We start from the raw sequence: 22,396 nt of genomic DNA, 5'->3' as shown, positions 1-22,396 counted from the left end.
GTCTTTTGGTATATTTTTGGGGGATCAAATATCGTCAAATGTGTATTCTGTCCTGTTCTCTCTCAGGTCCTCCAGAGGTTGAGCTGCATGGCTCGACGTCACAGTCTTTACCTGGTGGCCAACATGGCTGACCTCCAGCCCTGCCGTCAGACCTTTCACCCCACCTGCCCCCCTGATGGTCGCTGGCAGTTCAACACTGATGTAGTTTTCAGGTTGGTAGTACCTGTGTTGTTTCTGTTTTCAACACGCCGTTCATGAGCTGCTAGAGAATAAAAGGTGGACAGGGAGTTTCAGGTTTTCCACAACCTCCAGAGGTGCTCTTGGAATAGGGGACTTACATTATATTGCGTTTATATACAGGATCATTCAAAGCGCGCCCCCACCATCAACCATTCTCTGTATGTGCAGTATGTTTAATAATAATTGCATTCTTTTTTACACATTGAGTTGAGTTATATATAGATGAAAAATACATTTTGTTCTCCCATTCACTGCAGGTCGGATGGTTCCCTGGCGGCACGCTATCACAAACACAACCTGTACTTTGAAAACGCCTTCGATGCCCCGCCCAGACTAGAGGTGGTGACCTTTGACACGCCGTTCGCCGGACGGTTTGGAGTGTTTACCTGCTTCGACATCCTGTTCCATGACCCTACCGTCAGACTACTGGAGCAGGTACGTACAGGAAGCTCAGAGGGCGACAGGAAGCCTTGTGGCTACCGTCAGACTACTGGAGCAGGTACGTACAGGAAGCTCAGAGGGCGACAGGAAGCCTTGTGGTTAGAGCGTTGGGCCAGTAACCAAAAGGTTTAAAAAATAAATTGGTCGAGTTGCCCTTGAGCAAGATATTTAATCCTAATTCCTCCTGCATCGCTGTTGTCGATGGCAGACCCTGACTGACCCGCGGGTGTCTCAGGGAGAAATAAAAAAACATTTACAATTCACACATGCATATTAATACACACTGGTATATGTGTGTAATAGGACAAATATAAGCTCTCACCAAATTATTATTATACAAACACACACACACCTTTATTCCACAATGTTTCATTATGCATCCAAATGTTGTTGTTAACAGTCTGTGTTAATGTTTCTGTCTTTATATTTCTCCTCAGGGTATCAGACAGATGGTCTACCCCACAGCCTGGATGAACCAGCTTCCTCTGCTGTCAGCCGTTCAGTTCCAGAGAGCCTTCAGTCTGGGAGCCAACACCACTCTGCTGGCGGCTAATATCAGGGCAGACAGCCTGGGTATGACAGGAAGTGGCATCTTCACCCCTAGTACTGCCATCTACCACCATGCCAGGGCTGGGCAGCCAGAGGAGGGGAGGCTGCTGGTGCTGAGGGTACCTGTACTGGACACTGCCTGGCTAGGAACAGAGAAGAGGGCCAAGGGGCAGGCAGGAGGAGAGACTGCAGGAGGAGAGGGGGAGGCAGGAGGAGAGACTGCAGGAGGAGAGACTGCAGGAGGAGAGGGGGAGGCAGGAGGAGAGACTGCAGGAGGAGAGACTGCAGGAGGAGAGACTGCAGGAGGAAAGACTGCAGGAGGAGAGGGGGAGGCAGGAGAAGAGGGGGAGACGGGAGGAGAGGGGGAGGCAGGAGGAGAGGGGGAGACGGGAGGAGAGGCAGTGGAAGCTTATACCAGGTCACCTAAGCCTCTGTCTGGTAAGAGGGAGGGCAACTCTGGGTTCTGTCTACAGGACAGACAACACTGCCAGGAGGATTCTCTCTCTACCTCTCCTCCTACCTTCTCTCCCTCATCCCCCTTACCCTTCACCTCTTCTATGATGTATGATCCCTTCTCCTTCCTCCTGCTGAGTGGTTCAGAGGGCCAGCTGACTGTGTGTGACGGTCCTTTCTGCTGCCGTCTGCAGTACCGACGCTCCCCACAGGGGGACAATACGGAGCTCTATGCTCTAGGAGCGTTCTCTGGCACACACACGGTTAACGGACGCTACAATGTACAGGTAGGGACCAACGTTTAAATTTACTCACAATACAACTTCCATTTGGAACTGCTTGGAGGACTCCTGCACTGTGTTAACTTGCAGCATTTGTTAGTATTCAACTTCTGGTTTCTCATTATTATGTTTCACTTGCAAGTAAAGAGCATACCAGGTCTACTCAGTATACAGTCTACCAGTTCTACTCAGTATACAGTCTACCAGTTCTACTCAGTATACAGTCTACCAGTTCTACTCAGTATACAGTCTACCAGTTCTACTCAGTATACAGTCTACCAGTTCTACTCAGTATACAGTCTACCAGTTCTACTCAGTATACAGTCTACCAGTTCTACTCAGTATACAGTCTACCAGTTCTACTCAGTATACAGTCTACCAGTTCTACTCAGTATACAGTCTACCAGTTCTACACAGTATACAGTCTACCAGTTCTACTCAGTATACAGTCTACCAGTTCTACTCAGTATACAGTCTACCAGTTCTACTCAGTATACAGTCTACCAGTTCTACTCAGTATACAGTCTACCAGTTCTACTCAGTATACAGTCTACCAGTTCTACTCAGTATACAGTCTACCAGTTCTACTCAGTATACAGTCTACCAGTTCTACTCAGTATACAGTCTACCAGTTCTACTCAGTATACAGTCTACCAGTTCTACTCAGTATACAGTCTACCAGTTCTACTCAGTATACAGTCTACCAGTTCTACTCAGTATACAGTCTACCAGTTCTACTCAGTATACAGTCTACCAGTTCTACTCAGTATACAGTCTACCAGTTCTACTCAGTATACAGTCTACCAGTTCTACTCAGTATACAGTCTACCAGTTCTACTCAGTATACAGTCTACCAGTTCTACTCAGTATACAGTCTACCAGTTCTACTCAGTATACAGTCTACCAGTTCTACCAGTTCTACTCAGTATACAGTCTACCAGTTCTACTCAGTATACAGTCTACCAGTTCTACACAGTATACTAGTTCTACTCAGTATACAGTCTACCAGTTCTACTCAGTATACAGTCTACCAGTTCTACACAGTATACCGTCTACCAGTTCTACTCAGTATACAGTCTACCAGTTCTACTCAGTATACAGTATACCAGTTCTACTCAGTATACAGTATACCAGTTCTACTCAGTATACAGTATACCAGTTCTACTCAGTATACAGTCTACCAGTTCTACTCAGTATACAGTCTACCAGTTCTACTCAGTATACAGTCTACCAGTTCTACTCAGTATACAGTCTACCAGTTCTACTCAGTATACAGTCTACCAGTTCTATTCAGTACACCGTCTACCAGTACTACACAGTATACAGTCTACCAGTCCTACTCAGTATACAGTCTACCAGTTCTACTCAGTATACAGTCTACCAGTTCTACTCAGTATACAGTATACAGTCTACTAGCTCTACTCAGTATACAGTCTACCAGTTCTACTCAGTATAGTCTACCAGTTCTACTCAGTATACAGTATACTAGTTCTACTCAGTATACAGTATACAGTTTACCAGTTCTACTCAGTATACAGTCTACCAGTTCTACTCAGTATACAGTCTACCAGTTCTACTCAGTATACAGTCTACCAGTTCTACTCAGTATACAGTCTACCAGTTCTACTCAGTATACAGTCTACCAGTTCTACTCAGTATACAGTCTACCAGTTCTATTCAGTATACCGTCTACCAGTACTACTCAGTATACAGTCTACCAGTCCTACTCAGTATACAGTCTACCAGTTCTACTCAGTATACAGTCTACTAGTTCTACTCAGTATACAGTCTACCAGTTCTACTCAGTATACAGTATACAGTCTACTAGCTCTACTCAGTATACAGTCTACCAGTTCTACTCAGTATAGTCTACCAGTTCTACTCAGTATACAGTATACTAGTTCTACTCAGTATACAGTCTACCAGTTCTACTCAGTATACAGTATACAGTATAGTATACCAGTTCTACTCAGTATACAGTCTACCAGTTCTACTCAGTATACTAGTTCTATTCAGTATACAGTCTACCAGTTCTACTCAGTATACAGTATACAGTATAGTATACCAGTTTTACTCAGTATACAGTCTACCAGTTCTACTCAGTATACAGTACACAGTATACCAGTTCTACTCAGTATACAGTTTACCAGTTCTACTCAGTATACAGTCTACCAGTTCTACTCAGTATACAGTCTACCAGTTTTACTCAGTATACAGTATACTAGTTCTACTCAGTATACAGTATACTAATTCTACTCAGTATACAGTTTACCAGTTCTACTCAGTATACAGTATACCAGTTCTACTCAGTATACAGTATACTAGTTCTACTCAGTATACAGTCTACCAGTTCTACTCAGTATACAGTATACTAGTTCTACTCAGTATACAGTATACAGTCTACTAGTTCTACTCAGTATACAGTCTACCAGTTCTACTCAGTATACATTCTACCAGTTCTACTCAGTATAGTCTACCAGTTCTACTCAGTATACAGTATACTAGTTCTACTCAGTATACAGTATACTAGTTCTATTCAGTATACAGTTGACCAATTCTACTCAGTATACAGTTGACCAATTCTACTCAGTATACAGTTTACCAATTCTACTCAGTATACAGTATACCAGTTCTACTCAGTATACAGTATACCAGTTCTACTCAGTATACAGTATACTAGTTCTACTCAGTATACAGTCTACCAGTTCTCCTCAGTATACAGTCTACCAGTTCTCCTCAGTATACAGTATACCAGTTCTCCTCAGTATACAGTATACCAGTTCTCCTCAGTATACAGTATACCAGTTCTACTCAGTATACAGTCTACCAGTTCTACTCAGTATACAGTCTACCAGTTCTACTCAGTATACAGTCTACCAGTTCTACTCAGTATACAGTCTACCAGTTCTACTCAGTATACAGTCTACCAGTTCTACTCCGTATACAGTCTACCAGTTCTACTCCGTATACAGTTTACCAGTTCTACTCAGTATACAGTTTACCAGTTCTACTCAGTATACAGTCTACCAGTTTTACTCAGTATACAGTATACAGTATACCAGTTCTACTCAGTATACAGTATACAGTATACCAGTTCTACTCAGTATACAGTTTACCAGTTCTACTCAGTATACAGTCTACCAGTTTTACTCAGTATACAGTATACAGTCTACCAGTTCTACTCAGTATACAGTATACTAGTTCTACTCAGTATACTAGTTCTACTCAGTATACAGTATACAGTCTACCAGTTCTACTCAGTATACAGTATACTAGTTCTATTCAGTATACAGTCTACCAGTTCTACTCAGTATACAGTCTACCAGTTCTACTCAGTATACAGTATACCAGTTCTACTCAGTATACAGTCTACCAGTTCTACTCAGTATACAGTCTACCAGTTCTACTCAGTATACAGTCTACCAGTTCTACTCAGTATACAGTCTACCAGTTCTACTCAGTATACAGTCTACCAGTTCTACTCAGTATACAGTCTACCAGTTCTACTCAGTATACAGTCTACCAGTTCTACTCAGTATACAGTCTACCAGTTCTACTCAGTATACAGTATACTAGTTCTACTCAGTATACAGTATACAGTATACAGTCTACCAGTTCTACTCAGTATACAGTCTACCAGTTCTACTCAGTATACAGTCTACCAGTTCTACTCAGTATACAGTCTACCAGTTCTACTCAGTATACAGTCTACCAGTTCTACTCAGTATACAGTCTACCAGTTCTACTCAGTATACAGTTTACCAGTTCTACTCAGTATACAGTTTACCAGTTCTACTCAGTATACAGTCTACCAGTTTTACTCAGTATACGGTATACAGTATACAGTCTACCAGTTCTACTCAGTATACAGTATACAGTATACCAGTTCTACTCAGTATACACTTTACCAGTTCTACTCAGTATACAGTCTACCAGTTTTACTCAGTATACAGTATACAGTCTACCAGTTCTACTCAGTATACAGTATACTAGTTCTACTCAGTATACAGTATACTAGTTCTACTCAGTATACAGTTGACCAGTTCTACTCAGTATACAGTTGACCAGTTCTACTCAGTATACAGTATACCAGTTCTACTCAGTATACAGTATACTAGTTCTACTCAGTATACAGTATACTAGTTCTACTCAGTATACAGTCTACCAGTTCTACTCAGTATACAGTATACAGTATACAGTCTACCAGTTCTACTCAGTATACAGTCTACCAGTTCTACTCAGTATACAGTCTACCAGTTCTACTCAGTATACAGTATACTAGTTCTACTCAGTATACAGTATACAGTCTACTAGTTCTACTCAGTATACAGTATACAGTCTACCAGTTCTACTCAGTATACAGTCTACCAGTTCTACTCAGTATAGTCTACCAGTTCTACTCAGTATACAGTATACTAGTTCTACTCGGTATAGAGTATACAGTCTACCAGTTCTACTCAGTATAAAGTATACTAGTTCTATTCAGTATACAGTCTACCAGTTCTACTCAGTATACAGTATACAGTATAGTATACCAGTTCTACTCAGTATACAGTCTACTAGTTCTACTCAGTATAGAGTCTACCAGTTCTACTCAGTATACAGTATACTAGTTCTACTCAGTATACAGTATACTAGTTCTACTCAGTATACAGTATACTAGTTCTACTCAGTATACAGTATACTAGTTCTACTCAGTATACAGTATACTAGTTCTACTCAGTATACAGTTTACCAGTTCTACTCAGTATACAGTATACCAGTTCTACTCAGTATACAGTATACTAGTTCTACTCAGTATACAGTCTACCAGTTCTACTCAGTATACAGTCTACCAGTTCTACTCAGTATACAGTATACTAGTTCTACTCAGTATACAGTATACAGTATACAGTCTACCAGTTCTACTCAGTATACAGTCTACCAGTTCTACTCAGTATACAGTTGACCAGTTCTACTCAGTATACAGTCTACCAGTTTTACTCAGTATACGGTATACAGTATACAGTCTACCAGTTCTACTCAGTATACAGTATACAGTATACCAGTTCTACTCAGTATACAGTTTACCAGTTCTACTCAGTATACAGTCTACCAGTTTTACTCAGTATACAGTATACAGTCTACCAGTTCTACTCAGTATACAGTATACTAGTTCTACTCAGTATACAGTATACCAGTTCTACTCAGTATACAGTTTACCAGTTCTACTCAGTATACAGTATACCAGTTCTACTCAGTATACAGTATACCAGTTCTACTCAGTATACAGTATACTAGTTCTACTCAGTATACAGTCTACCAGTTCTACTCAGTATACAGTATACAGTCTACCAGTTCTACTCAGTATACAGTCTACCAGTTCTACTCAGTATACAGTATACCAGTTCTCCTCAGTATACAGTATACCAGTTCTCCTCAGTATACAGTCTACCAGTTCTACTCAGTATACAGTCTACCAGTTCTACTCAGTATACAGTCTACCAGTTCTACTCAGTATACAGTCTACCAGTTCTACTCAGTATACAGTCTACCAGTTCTACTCAGTATACAGTCTACCAGTTCTACTCCGTATACAGTCTACCAGTTCTACTCCGTATACAGTCTACCAGTTCTACTCAGTATACAGTTTACCAGTTCTACTCAGTATACAGTCTACCAGTTTTACTCAGTATACAGTATACAGTATACCAGTTCTACTCAGTATACAGTTTACCAGTTCTACTCAGTATACAGTATACTAGTTCTACTCAGTATACTAGTTCTACTCAGTATACAGTATACAGTCTACCAGTTCTACTCAGTATACAGTATACTAGTTCTATTCAGTATACAGTCTACCAGTTCTACTCAGTATACAGTCTACCAGTTCTACTCAGTATACAGTCTACCAGTTCTACTCAGTATACAGTCTACCAGTTTTACTCAGTATACAGTATACAGTATACCAGTTCTACTCAGTATACAGTTTACCAGTTCTACTCAGTATACAGTATACTAGTTCTACTCAGTATACTAGTTCTACTCAGTATACAGTATACAGTCTACCAGTTCTACTCAGTATACAGTATACTAGTTCTATTCAGTATACAGTCTACCAGTTCTACTCAGTATACAGTCTACCAGTTATACTCAGTATACAGTCTACCAGTTCTACTCAGTATACAGTATACCAGTTCTACTCAGTATACAGTATACCAGTTCTACTCAGTATACAGTTTACCAGTTCTACTCAGTATACAGTCTACCAGTTCTACTCAGTATACAGTCTACCAGTTCTACTCAGTATACAGTCTACCAGTTCTACTCAGTATACAGTCTACCAGTTCTACTCAGTATACAGTCTACCAGTTCTACTCAGTATACAGTATACTAGTTCTACTCAGTATACAGTATACTAGTTCTACTCAGTATACAGTATACAGTATACAGTCTACCAGTTCTACTCAGTATACAGTCTACCAGTTCTACTCAGTATACAGTCTACCAGTTCTACTCAGTATACAGTCTACCAGTTCTACTCAGTATACAGTCTACCAGTTCTACTCAGTATACAGTTTACCAGTTCTACTCAGTATACAGTTTACCAGTTCTACTCAGTATACAGTCTACCAGTTTTACTCAGTATACGGTATACAGTATACAGTCTACCAGTTCTACTCAGTATACAGTATACAGTATACCAGTTCTACTCAGTATACACTTTACCAGTTCTACTCAGTATACAGTCTACCAGTTTTACTCAGTATACAGTATACAGTCTACCAGTTCTACTCAGTATACAGTATACTAGTTCTACTCAGTATACAGTATACTAGTTCTACTCAGTATACAGTTGACCAGTTCTACTCAGTATACAGTATACCAGTTCTACTCAGTATACAGTATACCAGTTCTACTCAGTATACAGTATACTAGTTCTACTCAGTATACAGTATACTAGTTCTACTCAGTATACAGTCTACCAGTTCTACTCAGTATACAGTATACAGTCTACCAGTTCTACTCAGTATACAGTCTACCAGTTCTACTCAGTATACAGTCTACCAGTTCTACTCAGTATACAGTCTACTAGTTCTACTCAGTATACAGTATACAGTCTACTAGTTCTACTCAGTATACAGTATACAGTCTACCAGTTCTACTCAGTATACAGTCTACCAGTTCTACTCAGTATAGTCTACCAGTTCTACTCAGTATAGTCTACCAGTTCTACTCAGTATAGTCTACCAGTTCTACTCAGTATACAGTATACTAGTTCTACTCGGTATAGAGTATACAGTCTACCAGTTCTACTCAGTATAAAGTATACTAGTTCTATTCAGTATACAGTCTACCAGTTCTACTCAGTATACAGTATACAGTATAGTATACCAGTTCTACTCAGTATACAGTCTACTAGTTCTACTCAGTATAGAGTCTACCAGTTCTACTCAGTATACAGTATACTAGTTCTACTCAGTATACAGTATACTAGTTCTACTCAGTATACAGTATACTAGTTCTACTCAGTATACAGTTTACCAGTTCTACTCAGTATACAGTATACCAGTTCTACTCAGTATACAGTATACTAGTTCTACTCAGTATACAGTCTACCAGTTCTACTCAGTATACAGTCTACCAGTTCTACTCAGTATACAGTATACTAGTTCTACTCAGTATACAGTATACAGTCTACCAGTTCTACTCAGTATACAGTCTACCAGTTCTACTCAGTATACAGTCTACCAGTTCTACTCAGTATACAGTTTACCAGTTCTACTCAGTATACAGTCTACCAGTTTTACTCAGTATACGGTATACAGTATACAGTCTACCAGTTCTACTCAGTATACAGTATACAGTATACCAGTTCTACTCAGTATACAGTTTACCAGTTCTACTCAGTATACAGTCTACCAGTTTTACTCAGTATACAGTATACAGTCTACCAGTTCTACTCAGTATACAGTATACTAGTTCTACTCAGTATACAGTATACTAGTTCTACTCAGTATACAGTTTACCAGTTCTACTCAGTATACAGTATACCAGTTCTACTCAGTATACAGTATACCAGTTCTACTCAGTATACAGTATACCAGTTCTACTCAGTATACAGTATACCAGTTCTACTCAGTATACAGTATACTAGTTCTACTCAGTATACAGTCTACCAGTTCTACTCAGTATACAGTATACAGTATACAGTCTACCAGTTCTACTCAGTATACAGTCTACCAGTTCTACTCAGTATACAGTCTACCAGTTCTACTCAGTATACAGTCTACCAGTTCTACTCAGTATACAGTCTACCAGTTCTACTCAGTATACAGTCTACCAGTTCTACTCAGTATACAGTCTACCAGTTCTACTCAGTATACAGTTTACCAGTTTTACTCAGTATATAGTATACAGTATACAGTCTACCAGGTCTACTCAGTATACAGTATACCAGTTCTACTCAGTACACAGTTTACCAGTTCTACTCAGTATACACTCTACCAGTTCTACTCAGTATACACTCTACCAGTTCTACTCAGTATACACTCTACCAGTTCTACTCAGTATACACTCTACCAGTTTTACTCAGTATACAGTATACAGTCTACCAGTTCTACTCAGTATACAGTATACCAGTTCTACTCAGTATACAGTCTACCAGTTCTATTCAGTATACAGTATACAGTCTACCAGTTCTACTCAGTATACAGTCTACCAGTTCTATTCAGTATACAGTATACAGTCTACCAGTTCTACTCAGTATACAGTCTACCAGTTCTACTCAGTATACAGTCTACCAGTTCTACTCAGTATACAGTCTACCAGTTCTACTCAGTATACAGTCTACCAGTTCTACTCAGTATACAGTCTACCAGTTCTACTCAGTATACAGTCTACCAGTTCTACTCAGTATACAGTCTACCAGTTCTACTCAGTATACAGTCTACCAGTTCTACTCAGTATACAGTATACAGTATACCAGTTCTACTCAGTATACAGTTTACAGTCTACCAGTTCTACTCAGTATACAGTATACAGTATACCAGTTCTACTCAGTATACAGTTTACCAGTTCTACTCAGTATACAGTCTACCAGTTTTACTCAGTATACAGTATACAGTCTACCAGTTCTACTCAGTATACAGTATACTAGTTCTACTCAGTATACAGTATACCAGTTCTACTCAGTATACAGTTTACCAGTTCTACTCAGTATACAGTATACCAGTTCTACTCAGTATACAGTATACCAGTTCTACTCAGTATACAGTATACCAGTTCTACTCAGTATACAGTATACTAGTTCTACTCAGTATACAGTCTACCAGTTCTACTCAGTATACAGTATACAGTCTACCAGTTCTACTCAGTATACAGTCTACCAGTTCTACTCAGTATACAGTATACCAGTTCTCCTCAGTATACAGTATACCAGTTCTCCTCAGTATACAGTCTACCAGTTCTACTCAGTATACAGTCTACCAGTTCTACTCAGTATACAGTCTACCAGTTCTACTCAGTATACAGTCTACCAGTTCTACTCAGTATACAGTCTACCAGTTCTACTCAGTATACAGTCTACCAGTTCTACTCCGTATACAGTCTACCAGTTCTACTCCGTATACAGTCTACCAGTTCTACTCAGTATACAGTTTACCAGTTCTACTCAGTATACAGTCTACCAGTTTTACTCAGTATACAGTATACAGTATACCAGTTCTACTCAGTATACAGTTTACCAGTTCTACTCAGTATACAGTCTACCAGTTCTACTCAGTATACAGTATACTAGTTCTACTCAGTATACTAGTTCTACTCAGTATACAGTATACAGTCTACCAGTTCTACTCAGTATACAGTATACTAGTTCTATTCAGTATACAGTCTACCAGTTCTACTCAGTATACAGTCTACCAGTTCTACTCAGTATACAGTCTACCAGTTATACTCAGTATACAGTATACCAGTTCTACTCAGTATACAGTATACCAGTTCTACTCAGTATACAGTTTACCAGTTCTACTCAGTATACAGTCTACCAGTTCTACTCAGTATACAGTCTACCAGTTCTACTCAGTATACAGTCTACCAGTTCTACTCAGTATACAGTCTACCAGTTCTACTCAGTATACAGTCTACCAGTTCTACTCAGTATACAGTATACTAGTTCTACTCAGTATACAGTATACTAGTTCTACTCAGTATACAGTATACAGTATACAGTCTACCAGTTCTACTCAGTATACAGTCTACCAGTTCTACTCAGTATACAGTCTACCAGTTCTACTCAGTATACAGTCTACCAGTTCTACTCAGTATACAGTCTACCAGTTCTACTCAGTATACAGTTTACCAGTTCTACTCAGTATACAGTTTACCAGTTCTACTCAGTATACAGTCTACCAGTTTTACTCAGTATACGGTATACAGTATACAGTCTACCAGTTGTATACAGTATACCAGTTCTACTCAGTATACACTTTACCAGTTCTACTCAGTATACAGTCTACCAGTTTTACTCAGTATACAGTATACAGTCTACCAGTTCTACTCAGTATACAGTATACTAGTTCTACTCAGTATACAGTATACTAGTTCTACTCAGTATACAGTTGACCAGTTCTACTCAGTATACAGTATACCAGTTCTACTCAGTATACAGTATACCAGTTCTACTCAGTATACAGTATACTAGTTCTACTCAGTATACAGTATACTAGTTCTACTCAGTATACAGTCTACCAGTTCTACTCAGTATACAGTATACAGTCTACCAGTTCTACTCAGTATACAGTCTACCAGTTCTCCTCAGTATACAGTCTACCAGTTCTACTCAGTATACAGTCTACTAGTTCTACTCAGTATACAGTATACAGTCTACTAGTTCTACTCAGTATACAGTATACAGTCTACCAGTTCTACTCAGTATACAGTCTACCAGTTCTACTCAGTATAGTCTACCAGTTCTACTCAGTATAGTCTACCAGTTCTACTCAGTATAGTCTACCAGTTCTACTCAGTATACAGTATACTAGTTCTACTCGGTATAGAGTATACAGTCTACCAGTTCTACTCAGTATAAAGTATACTAGTTCTATTCAGTATACAGTCTACCAGTTCTACTCAGTATACAGTATACAGTATAGTATACCAGTTCTACTCAGTATACAGTCTACTAGTTCTACTCAGTATAGAGTCTACCAGTTCTACTCAGTATACAGTATACTAGTTCTACTCAGTATACAGTATACTAGTTCTACTCAGTATACAGTATACTAGTTCTACTCAGTATACAGTTTACCAGTTCTACTCAGTATACAGTATACCAGTTCTACTCAGTATACAGTATACTAGTTCTACTCAGTATACAGTCTACCAGTTCTACTCAGTATACAGTCTACCAGTTCTACTCAGTATACAGTATACTAGTTCTACTCAGTATACAGTATACAGTCTACCAGTTCTACTCAGTATACAGTCTACCAGTTCTACTCAGTATACAGTCTACCAGTTCTACTCAGTATACAGTTTACCAGTTCTACTCAGTATACAGTCTACCAGTTTTACTCAGTATACGGTATACAGTATACAGTCTACCAGTTCTACTCAGTATACAGTATACAGTATACCAGTTCTACTCAGTATACAGTTTACCAGTTCTACTCAGTATACAGTCTACCAGTTTTACTCAGTATACAGTATACAGTCTACCAGTTCTACTCAGTATACAGTATACTAGTTCTACTCAGTATACAGTATACTAGTTCTACTCAGTATACAGTTTACCAGTTCTACTCAGTATACAGTATACCAGTTCTACTCAGTATACAGTATACCAGTTCTACTCAGTATACAGTATACCAGTTCTACTCAGTATACTAGTTCTACTCAGTATACAGTCTACCAGTTCTACTCAGTATACAGTATACAGTATACAGTCTACCAGTTCTACTCAGTATACAGTCTACCAGTTCTACTCAGTATACAGTCTACCAGTTCTACTCAGTATACAGTCTACCAGTTCTACTCAGTATACAGTCTACCAGTTCTACTCAGTATACAGTCTACCAGTTCTACTCAGTATACAGTCTACCAGTTCTACTCAGTATACAGTCTACCAGTTCTACTCAGTATACAGTTTACCAGTTTTACTCAGTATATAGTATACAGTATACAGTCTACCAGGTCTACTCAGTATACAGTATACCAGTTCTACTCAGTACACAGTTTACCAGTTCTACTCAGTATACACTCTACCAGTTCTACTCAGTATACACTCTACCAGTTCTACTCAGTATACACTCTACCAGTTCTACTCAGTATACACTCTACCAGTTTTACTCAGTATACAGTATACAGTCTACCAGTTCTACTCAGTATACAGTATACCAGTTCTACTCAGTATACAGTCTACCAGTTCTATTCAGTATACAGTATACAGTCTACCAGTTCTACTCAGTATACAGTCTACCAGTTCTATTCAGTATACAGTATACAGTCTACCAGTTCTACTCAGTATACAGTCTACCAGTTCTACTCAGTATACAGTCTACCAGTTCTACTCAGTATACAGTCTACCAGTTCTACTCAGTATACAGTCTACCAGTTCTACTCAGTATACAGTCTACCAGTTCTACTCAGTATACAGTCTACCAGTTCTACTCAGTATACAGTCTACCAGTTCTACTCAGTATACAGTATACAGTATACCAGTTCTACTCAGTATACAGTTTACAGTCTACCAGTTCTACTCAGTATACAGTCTACCAGTTCTACTCAGTATACAGTCTACCAGTTCTATTCAGTATACAGTATACCGTCTACCAGTTCTACTCAGTATACAGTCTACCAGTTCTACTCAGTATACAGTCTACCAGTTCTACTCAGTATACAGTCTACCAGTTCTACTCAGTATACAGTCTACCAGTTCTACTCAGTATACAGTCTACCAGTTCTACTCAGTATACAGTCTACCAGTTCTACTCAGTATACAGTCTACCAGTTCTACTCAGTATACAGTCTACCAGTTCTACTCAGTATACAGTATACCAGTTCTACTCAGTATACAGTATACTAGTTCTACTCAGTATACAGTCTACCAGTTCTACTCAGTATACAGTCTACCAGTTCTACTCAGTATACAGTATACTAGTTCTACTCAGTATACAGTATACAGTATACAGTCTACCAGTTCTACTCAGTATACAGTCTACCAGTTCTACTCAGTATACAGTCTACCAGTTCTACTCAGTATACAGTATACAGTATAGTATACCAGTTCTACTCAGTATACAGTCTACCAGTTCTACTCAGTATACAGTTTACCAGTTCTACTCAGTATACAGTCTACCAGTTTTACTCAGTATACAGTATACAGTCTACCAGTTCTACTCAGTATACAGTATACTAGTTCTACTCAGTATACAGTATACTAGTTCTACTCAGTATACAGTTTACCAGTTCTACTCAGTATACAGTTTACCAGTTCTACTCAGTATACAGTACACCAGTTCTACTCAGTATACAGTATACCAGTTCTACTCAGTATACAGTATACTAGTTCTACTCAGTATACAGTCTACCAGTTCTACTCAGTATACAGTATACAGTCTACCAGTTCTACTCAGTATACAGTCTACCAGTTCTACTCAGTATACAGTCTACCAGTTCTACTCAGTATACAGTCTACCAGTTCTACTCAGTATACAGTCTACCAGTTCTACTCAGTATACAGTCTACCAGTTCTACTCAGTCACAGTCTACCAGTTCTACTCAGTATACAGTCTACCAGTTCTACTCAGTATACAGTCTACCAGTTCTACTCAGTATACAGTCTACCAGTTCTACTCAGTATACAGTCTACCAGTTTTACTCAGTATACAGTATACAGTCTACCAGTTCTACTCAGTATACAGTATACAGTATACCAGTTCTACTCAGTATACAGTATACAGTATACCAGTTCTACTCAGTATACAGTTTACCAGTTCTACTCAGTATACAGTCTACCAGTTTTACTCAGTATACAGTATACAGTCTACCAGTTCTACTCAGTATACAGTATACCAGTTCTACTCAGTATACAGTCTACCAGTTCTACTCAGTATACAGTCTACCAGTTCTATTCAGTATACAGTATACAGTCTACCAGTTCTACTCAGTATACAGTCTACCAGTTCTACTCAGTATACAGTCTACCAGTTCTACTCAGTATACAGTCTACCAGTTTTACTCAGTATACAGTATACAGTCTACCAGTTCTACTCAGTATACAGTCTACCAGTTCTACTCAGTATACAGTCTACCAGTTCTACTCAGTATACAGTCTACCAGTTCTATTCAGTATACAGTCTACCAGTTCTACTCAGTATACAGTCTACCAGTTCTACTCAGTATACAGTCTAGTTTACCAGTTCTACCCAGTATACAGTCTACCAGTTCTACTCAGTATACAGTCTACCAGTTTTACTCAGTATACAGTCTAGTTTACCAGTTCTACCCAGTATACAGTCTACCAGTTCTACTCAGTATACAGTCTACCAGTTTTACTCAGTATACAGTATACAGTCTACCAGTTCTACTCAGTATACAGTCTACCAGTTCTACTCAGTATACAGTATACTAGTTCTACTCAGTATACAGTCTACCAGTTCTACTCAGTATACAGTCTACCAGTTCTACTCAGTATACAGTCTACCAGTTCTACTCAGTATACAGTCTACCAGTTCTACTCAGTATACAGTCTACCAGTTCTACTCAGTATACAGTCTACCAGTTCTACTCAGTATACAGTCTACCAGTTCTACTCAGTATACAGTCTACCAGTTCTACTCAGTCACAGTCTACCAGTTCTACTCAGTATACAGTCTACCAGTTCTACTCAGTATACAGTCTACCAGTTCTACTCAGTATACAGTCTACCAGTTCTACTCAGTATACAGTCTACCAGTTTTACTCAGTATACAGTATACAGTATACAGTCTACCAGTTCTACTCAGTATACAGTATACAGTATACCAGTTCTACTCAGTATACAGTATACAGTATACCAGTTCTACTCAGTATACAGTTTACCAGTTCTACTCAGTATACAGTCTACCAGTTTTACTCAGTATACAGTATACAGTCTACCAGTTCTACTCAGTATACAGTATACCAGTTCTACTCAGTATACAGTCTACCAGTTCTACTCAGTATACAGTCTACCAGTTCTATTCAGTATACAGTATACAGTCTACCAGTTCTACTCAGTATACAGTCTACCAGTTCTACTCAGTATACAGTCTACCAGTTCTACTCAGTATACAGTCTACCAGTTCTACTCAGTATACAGTCTACCAGTTTTACTCAGTATACAGTATACAGTCTACCAGTTCTACTCAGTATACAGTCTACCAGTTCTACTCAGTATACAGTCTACCAGTTCTACTCAGTATACAGTCTACCAGTTCTATTCAGTATACAGTCTACCAGTTCTACTCAGTATACAGTCTACCAGTTCTACTCAGTATACAGTCTACCAGTTCTACTCAGTATACAGTCTAGTTTACCAGTTCTACTCAGTATACAGTCTACCAGTTCTACTCAGTATACAGTCTACCAGTTTTACTCAGTATACAGTATACAGTCTACCAGTTCTACTCAGTATACAGTCTACCAGTTCTACTCAGTATACAGTATACTAGTTCTACTCAGTATACAGTCTACCAGTTCTACTCAGTATACAGTCTACCAGTTCTACTCAGTATACAGTCTACCAGTTCTACTCAGTATACAGTCTACCAGTTCTACTCAGTATACAGTCTACCAGTTCTACTCAGTATACAGTCTACCAGTTCTACTCAGTATACAGTCTACCAGTTCTACTCAGTATACAGTCTACCAGTTCTACTCAGTATACAGTCTACCAGTTTTACTCAGTATACAGTATACAGTATACAGTCTACCAGTTCTACTCAGTATACAGTATACAGTATACCAGTTCTACTCAGTATACAGTATACAGTATACCAGTTCTACTCAGTATACAGTTTACCAGTTCTACTCAGTATACAGTCTACCAGTTTTACTCAGTATACAGTATACAGTCTACCAGTTCTACTCAGTATACAGTATACCAGTTCTACTCAGTATACAGTCTACCAGTTCTACTCAGTATACAGTCTACCAGTTCTATTCAGTATACAGTATACAGTCTACCAGTTCTACTCAGTATACAGTCTACCAGTTCTACTCAGTATACAGTCTACCAGTTCTACTCAGTATACAGTCTACCAGTTCTACTCAGTATACAGTCTACCAGTTCTATTCAGTATACAGTCTACCAGTTCTACTCAGTATACAGTCTACCAGTTCTACTCAGTATACAGTCTACCAGTTCTACTCAGTATACAGTCTAGTTTACCAGTTCTACTCAGTATACAGTCTACCAGTTCTACTCAGTATACAGTCTACCAGTTTTACTCAGTATACAGTATACAGTCTACCAGTTCTACTCAGTATACAGTCTACCAGTTCTACTCAGTATACAGTCTACCAGTTCTACTCAGTATACAGTCTACCAGTTCTACTCAGTATACAGTCTACCAGTTCTACTCAGTATACAGTCTACCAGTTCTACTCAGTATACAGTCTACCAGTTCTACTCAGTATACAGTCTACCAGTTCTACTCAGTATACAGTCTACCAGTTCTACTCAGTATACAGTCTACCAGTTCTACTCAGTATACAGTCTACCAGTTCTACTCAGTATACAGTCTACCAGTTCTACTCAGTATACAGTCTACCAGTTCTACTCAGTATACAGTATACCAGTTCCTAAGCTTGAGTTTTTACCTCATGTCCAGCTGTGATCTTCCCATAGTTAAGCCTCTTGCAGTAGTACAACAGTTCATTCATGGTATTAAAGATTAACCCCTCCCCCTCCAGGTGTGCGCGTTGGTCCGCTGCTTGGGGTCGGAGGGCAGCTCCTGTGGACAGGAAGTGGAGGAGGCAGAGTCGAGAGTCGACTTCCTATTGGAGGGGAAGTTCGGAACCCGTCACGTTTACCCGTCATTGCTAGGTAGCGGCATGGTTCTAGAACAACCTGACCAGGTCAAGACGACCGCAGGTGGTCGAGTGGCCATGGAACACTCAGGGATGACCGTCGGACTAGTGACCGCATGTCTCTACGGCAGGGTGTACGACCAGGACTAAGGTGTGTGAGAGAGAGAGAGAGGAGAAAGTGAGAGAGAGGCTGCAGTCCAAACACTTAAAAGATACACCCTCGTCCACTTACCCTCGCCTTATGCCCTTGGGGAAATCCCCGTCGCCATCTTGGCGGGCGGTCCAAATGATGAGCCAAGCAAGGGAAGTTAGCAACGTAAGCCCCTCAGCCATCGTTTTTAGTCGGCTTAGCGAGTGTATAATTATGTTCACTCCCGGGCCTGAAACTCCCCATAATTCAATTCACGACGATTGTACATTTGCTAACAAAAGTCAGCGAAAACTTAAAAACAACATCAATGGAGAAGTCAACATACAAGTGTAAGTAAAAAACGAATGTAAATAAATTAGAAATTGTGCTACTAATGCACATAACGGCACAAACACGTCTCGTAAAAAGTAAATATGTTTTTGTTTGGTTATCTTTTGGAAATTGTAGAAACAAAACATTTTTCTTCTTCAGAAGTTTCAGCTAGGCAGGCTAACGTTAGTTAGCCAATTCACTTGCTAGCTATCATACAGTAGGGGTATATTAATAATTATATAGTTAATCTAAGTAGACATGCACTCATAATTGACTATAGCGCATATAAAGCACCCACAAGCTACCGGTGGCTGAAAACACAATCATTGCGGGATGAACGAGTGACAAATTTCCAGCCAAGGGTGGTCCATTTAAAAATCATTCCTTCCTCCCTCGCCCCTCAAGTGTAAACTCGTCAGACGTCATGATACGTCATCAGAAGTGTCCACTTAATTTGAGGGCTGAGGGGATAGGGTGTGTCCTAAGTGTTGGGACCGCATGCGAGTCAGTGAGTGAGTGAGTGAGAGGGTGTGTGTTTGGGTTAAATGATTGTGTGGTCCCATAAAGTGATCTACCTCAGTAAATAAATGTTCTCTTTTGTTTTCCATCCTGTTTCTGAACTGTTTCCATGACACCCGATTCTGCAATGCCGTCGGGGGTACGCCAAATAAAAATATGATTCAACCCCAAAATCATTGTTGTTACTTTTTTCAAACAGTACATTTATATTTTCCAAAGGGGCTATACATTTGGGTGAGGTTATTTTCTCTCCTGAGTAGCCTCGTTTCACTGCCAAAAATAAAATGTCACCATCTAGTGTTCAGCGAAATAACAACACAATGTCAAATACAGAGTAGCCTAGTCAAATAATTAACATCCAATCACATTAACCGTTACTCTCTCGTGGGAATTCCACTAACGGTCCGTGTGTACCCAAACGTAGCTGCTGCTCATGTTGGTATCTGTACTGATGGCGCAAAAGCCACGACAGGGAGACATAGTGGAGTGGTAACGCGCGTGCAAGCAGTTGCTCCCGACACTTGGGTTCACTGCAGCATCCACCGAGAGGCTCTTGCTGCCAAGGGAATGCCTGACAGCTTGAAAGACGTTTTGGACACTACAGTGAAAATGGTTAACTTTGTTAAAGAAAGGCCCCTGAACTCTTGTATTTTTTTCACTATGCAATGATATGGGCAGCGACCATGTAACGCTTTCGCAACATACAGAAGTGCGCTGGTTGTCAAGGGACGTTTTTTGAATTGAGAGACGAGCTTAATGTTTTCTTTACTGACCATCATTTTCACTTGTCTGACCGCTTGCATGATGAAGAGTTTCTCACACGACTGGCCTATCTGGGTGATGTTTTTTCTGGCCTGAATGATCTGAATCTAAGATTACAGGGACTCTCTGCAACTATATTCAATGTGAGGGACAAAATTGAGGCTATGATTAAGAAGTTGGAGCTCTTCTCTGTCTGCATTAACAAGGACAACACACAGGTCTTTCCATCATTGAATGATTTTTTGTGTGCAAATGAACTCAAGCTTATGAACAATGTCAAATGTGATATAGCGAAGCACCTGAGTGAGCTGGGTGCACAATTATGCAGGTACTTTCCTGAAACGGATGACACAAACAACTGGATTCGTTATCCCTTTCATGCCCTGCCTCCAGTCCACTTACCGATATCTGAACAAGAGAGCCTCATCAAAATTGCAACAAGCGGTTCTGTGAAAATGTAATTTAATCAGAAGCCACTGCCAGATTTCTGGATTGGTCTGTGCTCAATCCTGCCTTGGCAAATCGCGCTGTTAAGACACTGATGCCCTTTGCAACCACGTACCTATGTGAGAGTGGATTCTCGGCCCTCACTAGCATGAAAACCAAATACAGGCACAGACTGTGTGGGGGAAAGGATTTAAGACTGAGACTCTCTCCAATACAACCAAACATTGCAGAGTTATGTGCATCCTTTCAAGCCCACCCTGAGTTATTCACAATTTTCAATGAACAAATAAGGTTTTATATGTAAGATGGTTAAATAAAGAGCAAAATTATTGATTATTATTTGTGCCCTGGTCCTATAACAGCTTGTCACTTCCCACGAGCCGGGTTGTGACAAAAACTCACACTCATTCTTATGTTTAATAAATGTAGTGTGTGTGTGGCAGGCTTACAAAGATGGCAAAAAAGCAACATTTGAGAGTGCGCTGACCCTGGTGCTAGAGGGGGTACGCAGCTGGAGGTTGACTGTTTGAAGGGGAACAGGACTATAAACAGTTTGGGAACCACTTCCCTAGTGGAATACATCATGATACCATATTCCCTATAGAGTGTATTATATGACACCCTGGGTGAGTCCTAATTGTATTTATTTTACCTTTATTTAACCAGGCAAATCAATTAAGAACAAATTCTTATTTACAATGATAACCTAGGAACAGTGGGTTTAACTGCCTTGTTCAGGGGCATAATGACAGATTTTTACCTTGTCAGCTCTGGGATTCGATCTAGCAACCTTTCGGTTACTAGTCCAACGCTCTAACCACTAGGCTACCTGCCGCCCCTACACTCTAACCACTAGGCTACCTGCCGTCCCTACACTCTAACCACCAGGCTACCTGCCGCCCCTACACTCTAACCACTAGGCTACCTGCCGTCCCTACACTCTAACCACTAGGCTACCTGCCACCCCTAATAATCTCAACTTCCTCCCAAAGTGTGCACTACTACAAAAATTGAAAAGCATTGGATTTGGTGTAGACATGGGCTATGTGCCAGTCATTTCCTTTCAAATCAATGAAGGGAAGTGAACAAGTGCACACTTAGAGATTATTGGGATGCACGTCCTATTCCTTATGTAATGCACAAAATCTATTCTTACCAGTCTGGAGAACGACTCTGGCATTTCAAAAGAAACAATAATTATTTCATATGT

At 39.7% G+C, this 22,396-nt stretch overlaps 1 protein-coding gene across 1 annotated transcript in view; it reads left to right on the top strand.

Annotated features, from left to right (window-relative positions):
- The window catches only part of LOC106570600 (biotinidase), a 26,856-nt gene extending 6,706 nt beyond the window's left edge, over positions 1 to 20,150 (top strand). The window contains exons 3-6 of the mRNA XM_014143060.3: positions 67 to 212; positions 498 to 675; positions 1,119 to 1,970; positions 18,879 to 20,150. Of these exons, the coding sequence (XP_013998535.2) occupies positions 67 to 212; positions 498 to 675; positions 1,119 to 1,970; positions 18,879 to 19,145 (1,443 nt within the window). The 3' untranslated portion in view covers positions 19,146 to 20,150. The remainder of the gene's footprint in view (positions 1 to 66; positions 213 to 497; positions 676 to 1,118; positions 1,971 to 18,878) is intronic.
- The last annotated feature ends 2,246 nt before the right edge of the window (positions 20,151 to 22,396 follow it).

The sequence above is a fragment of the Salmo salar genome, chromosome 14, assembly GCF_965601325.2.
Source record: "Salmo salar chromosome 14, fSalSal1, whole genome shotgun sequence".
NCBI lineage: Eukaryota > Metazoa > Chordata > Actinopteri > Salmoniformes > Salmonidae > Salmo > Salmo salar.
The sequence above is the reverse complement of the archived record's forward strand: the minus strand, read 5'-3'. Positions and strand labels throughout refer to the sequence as shown.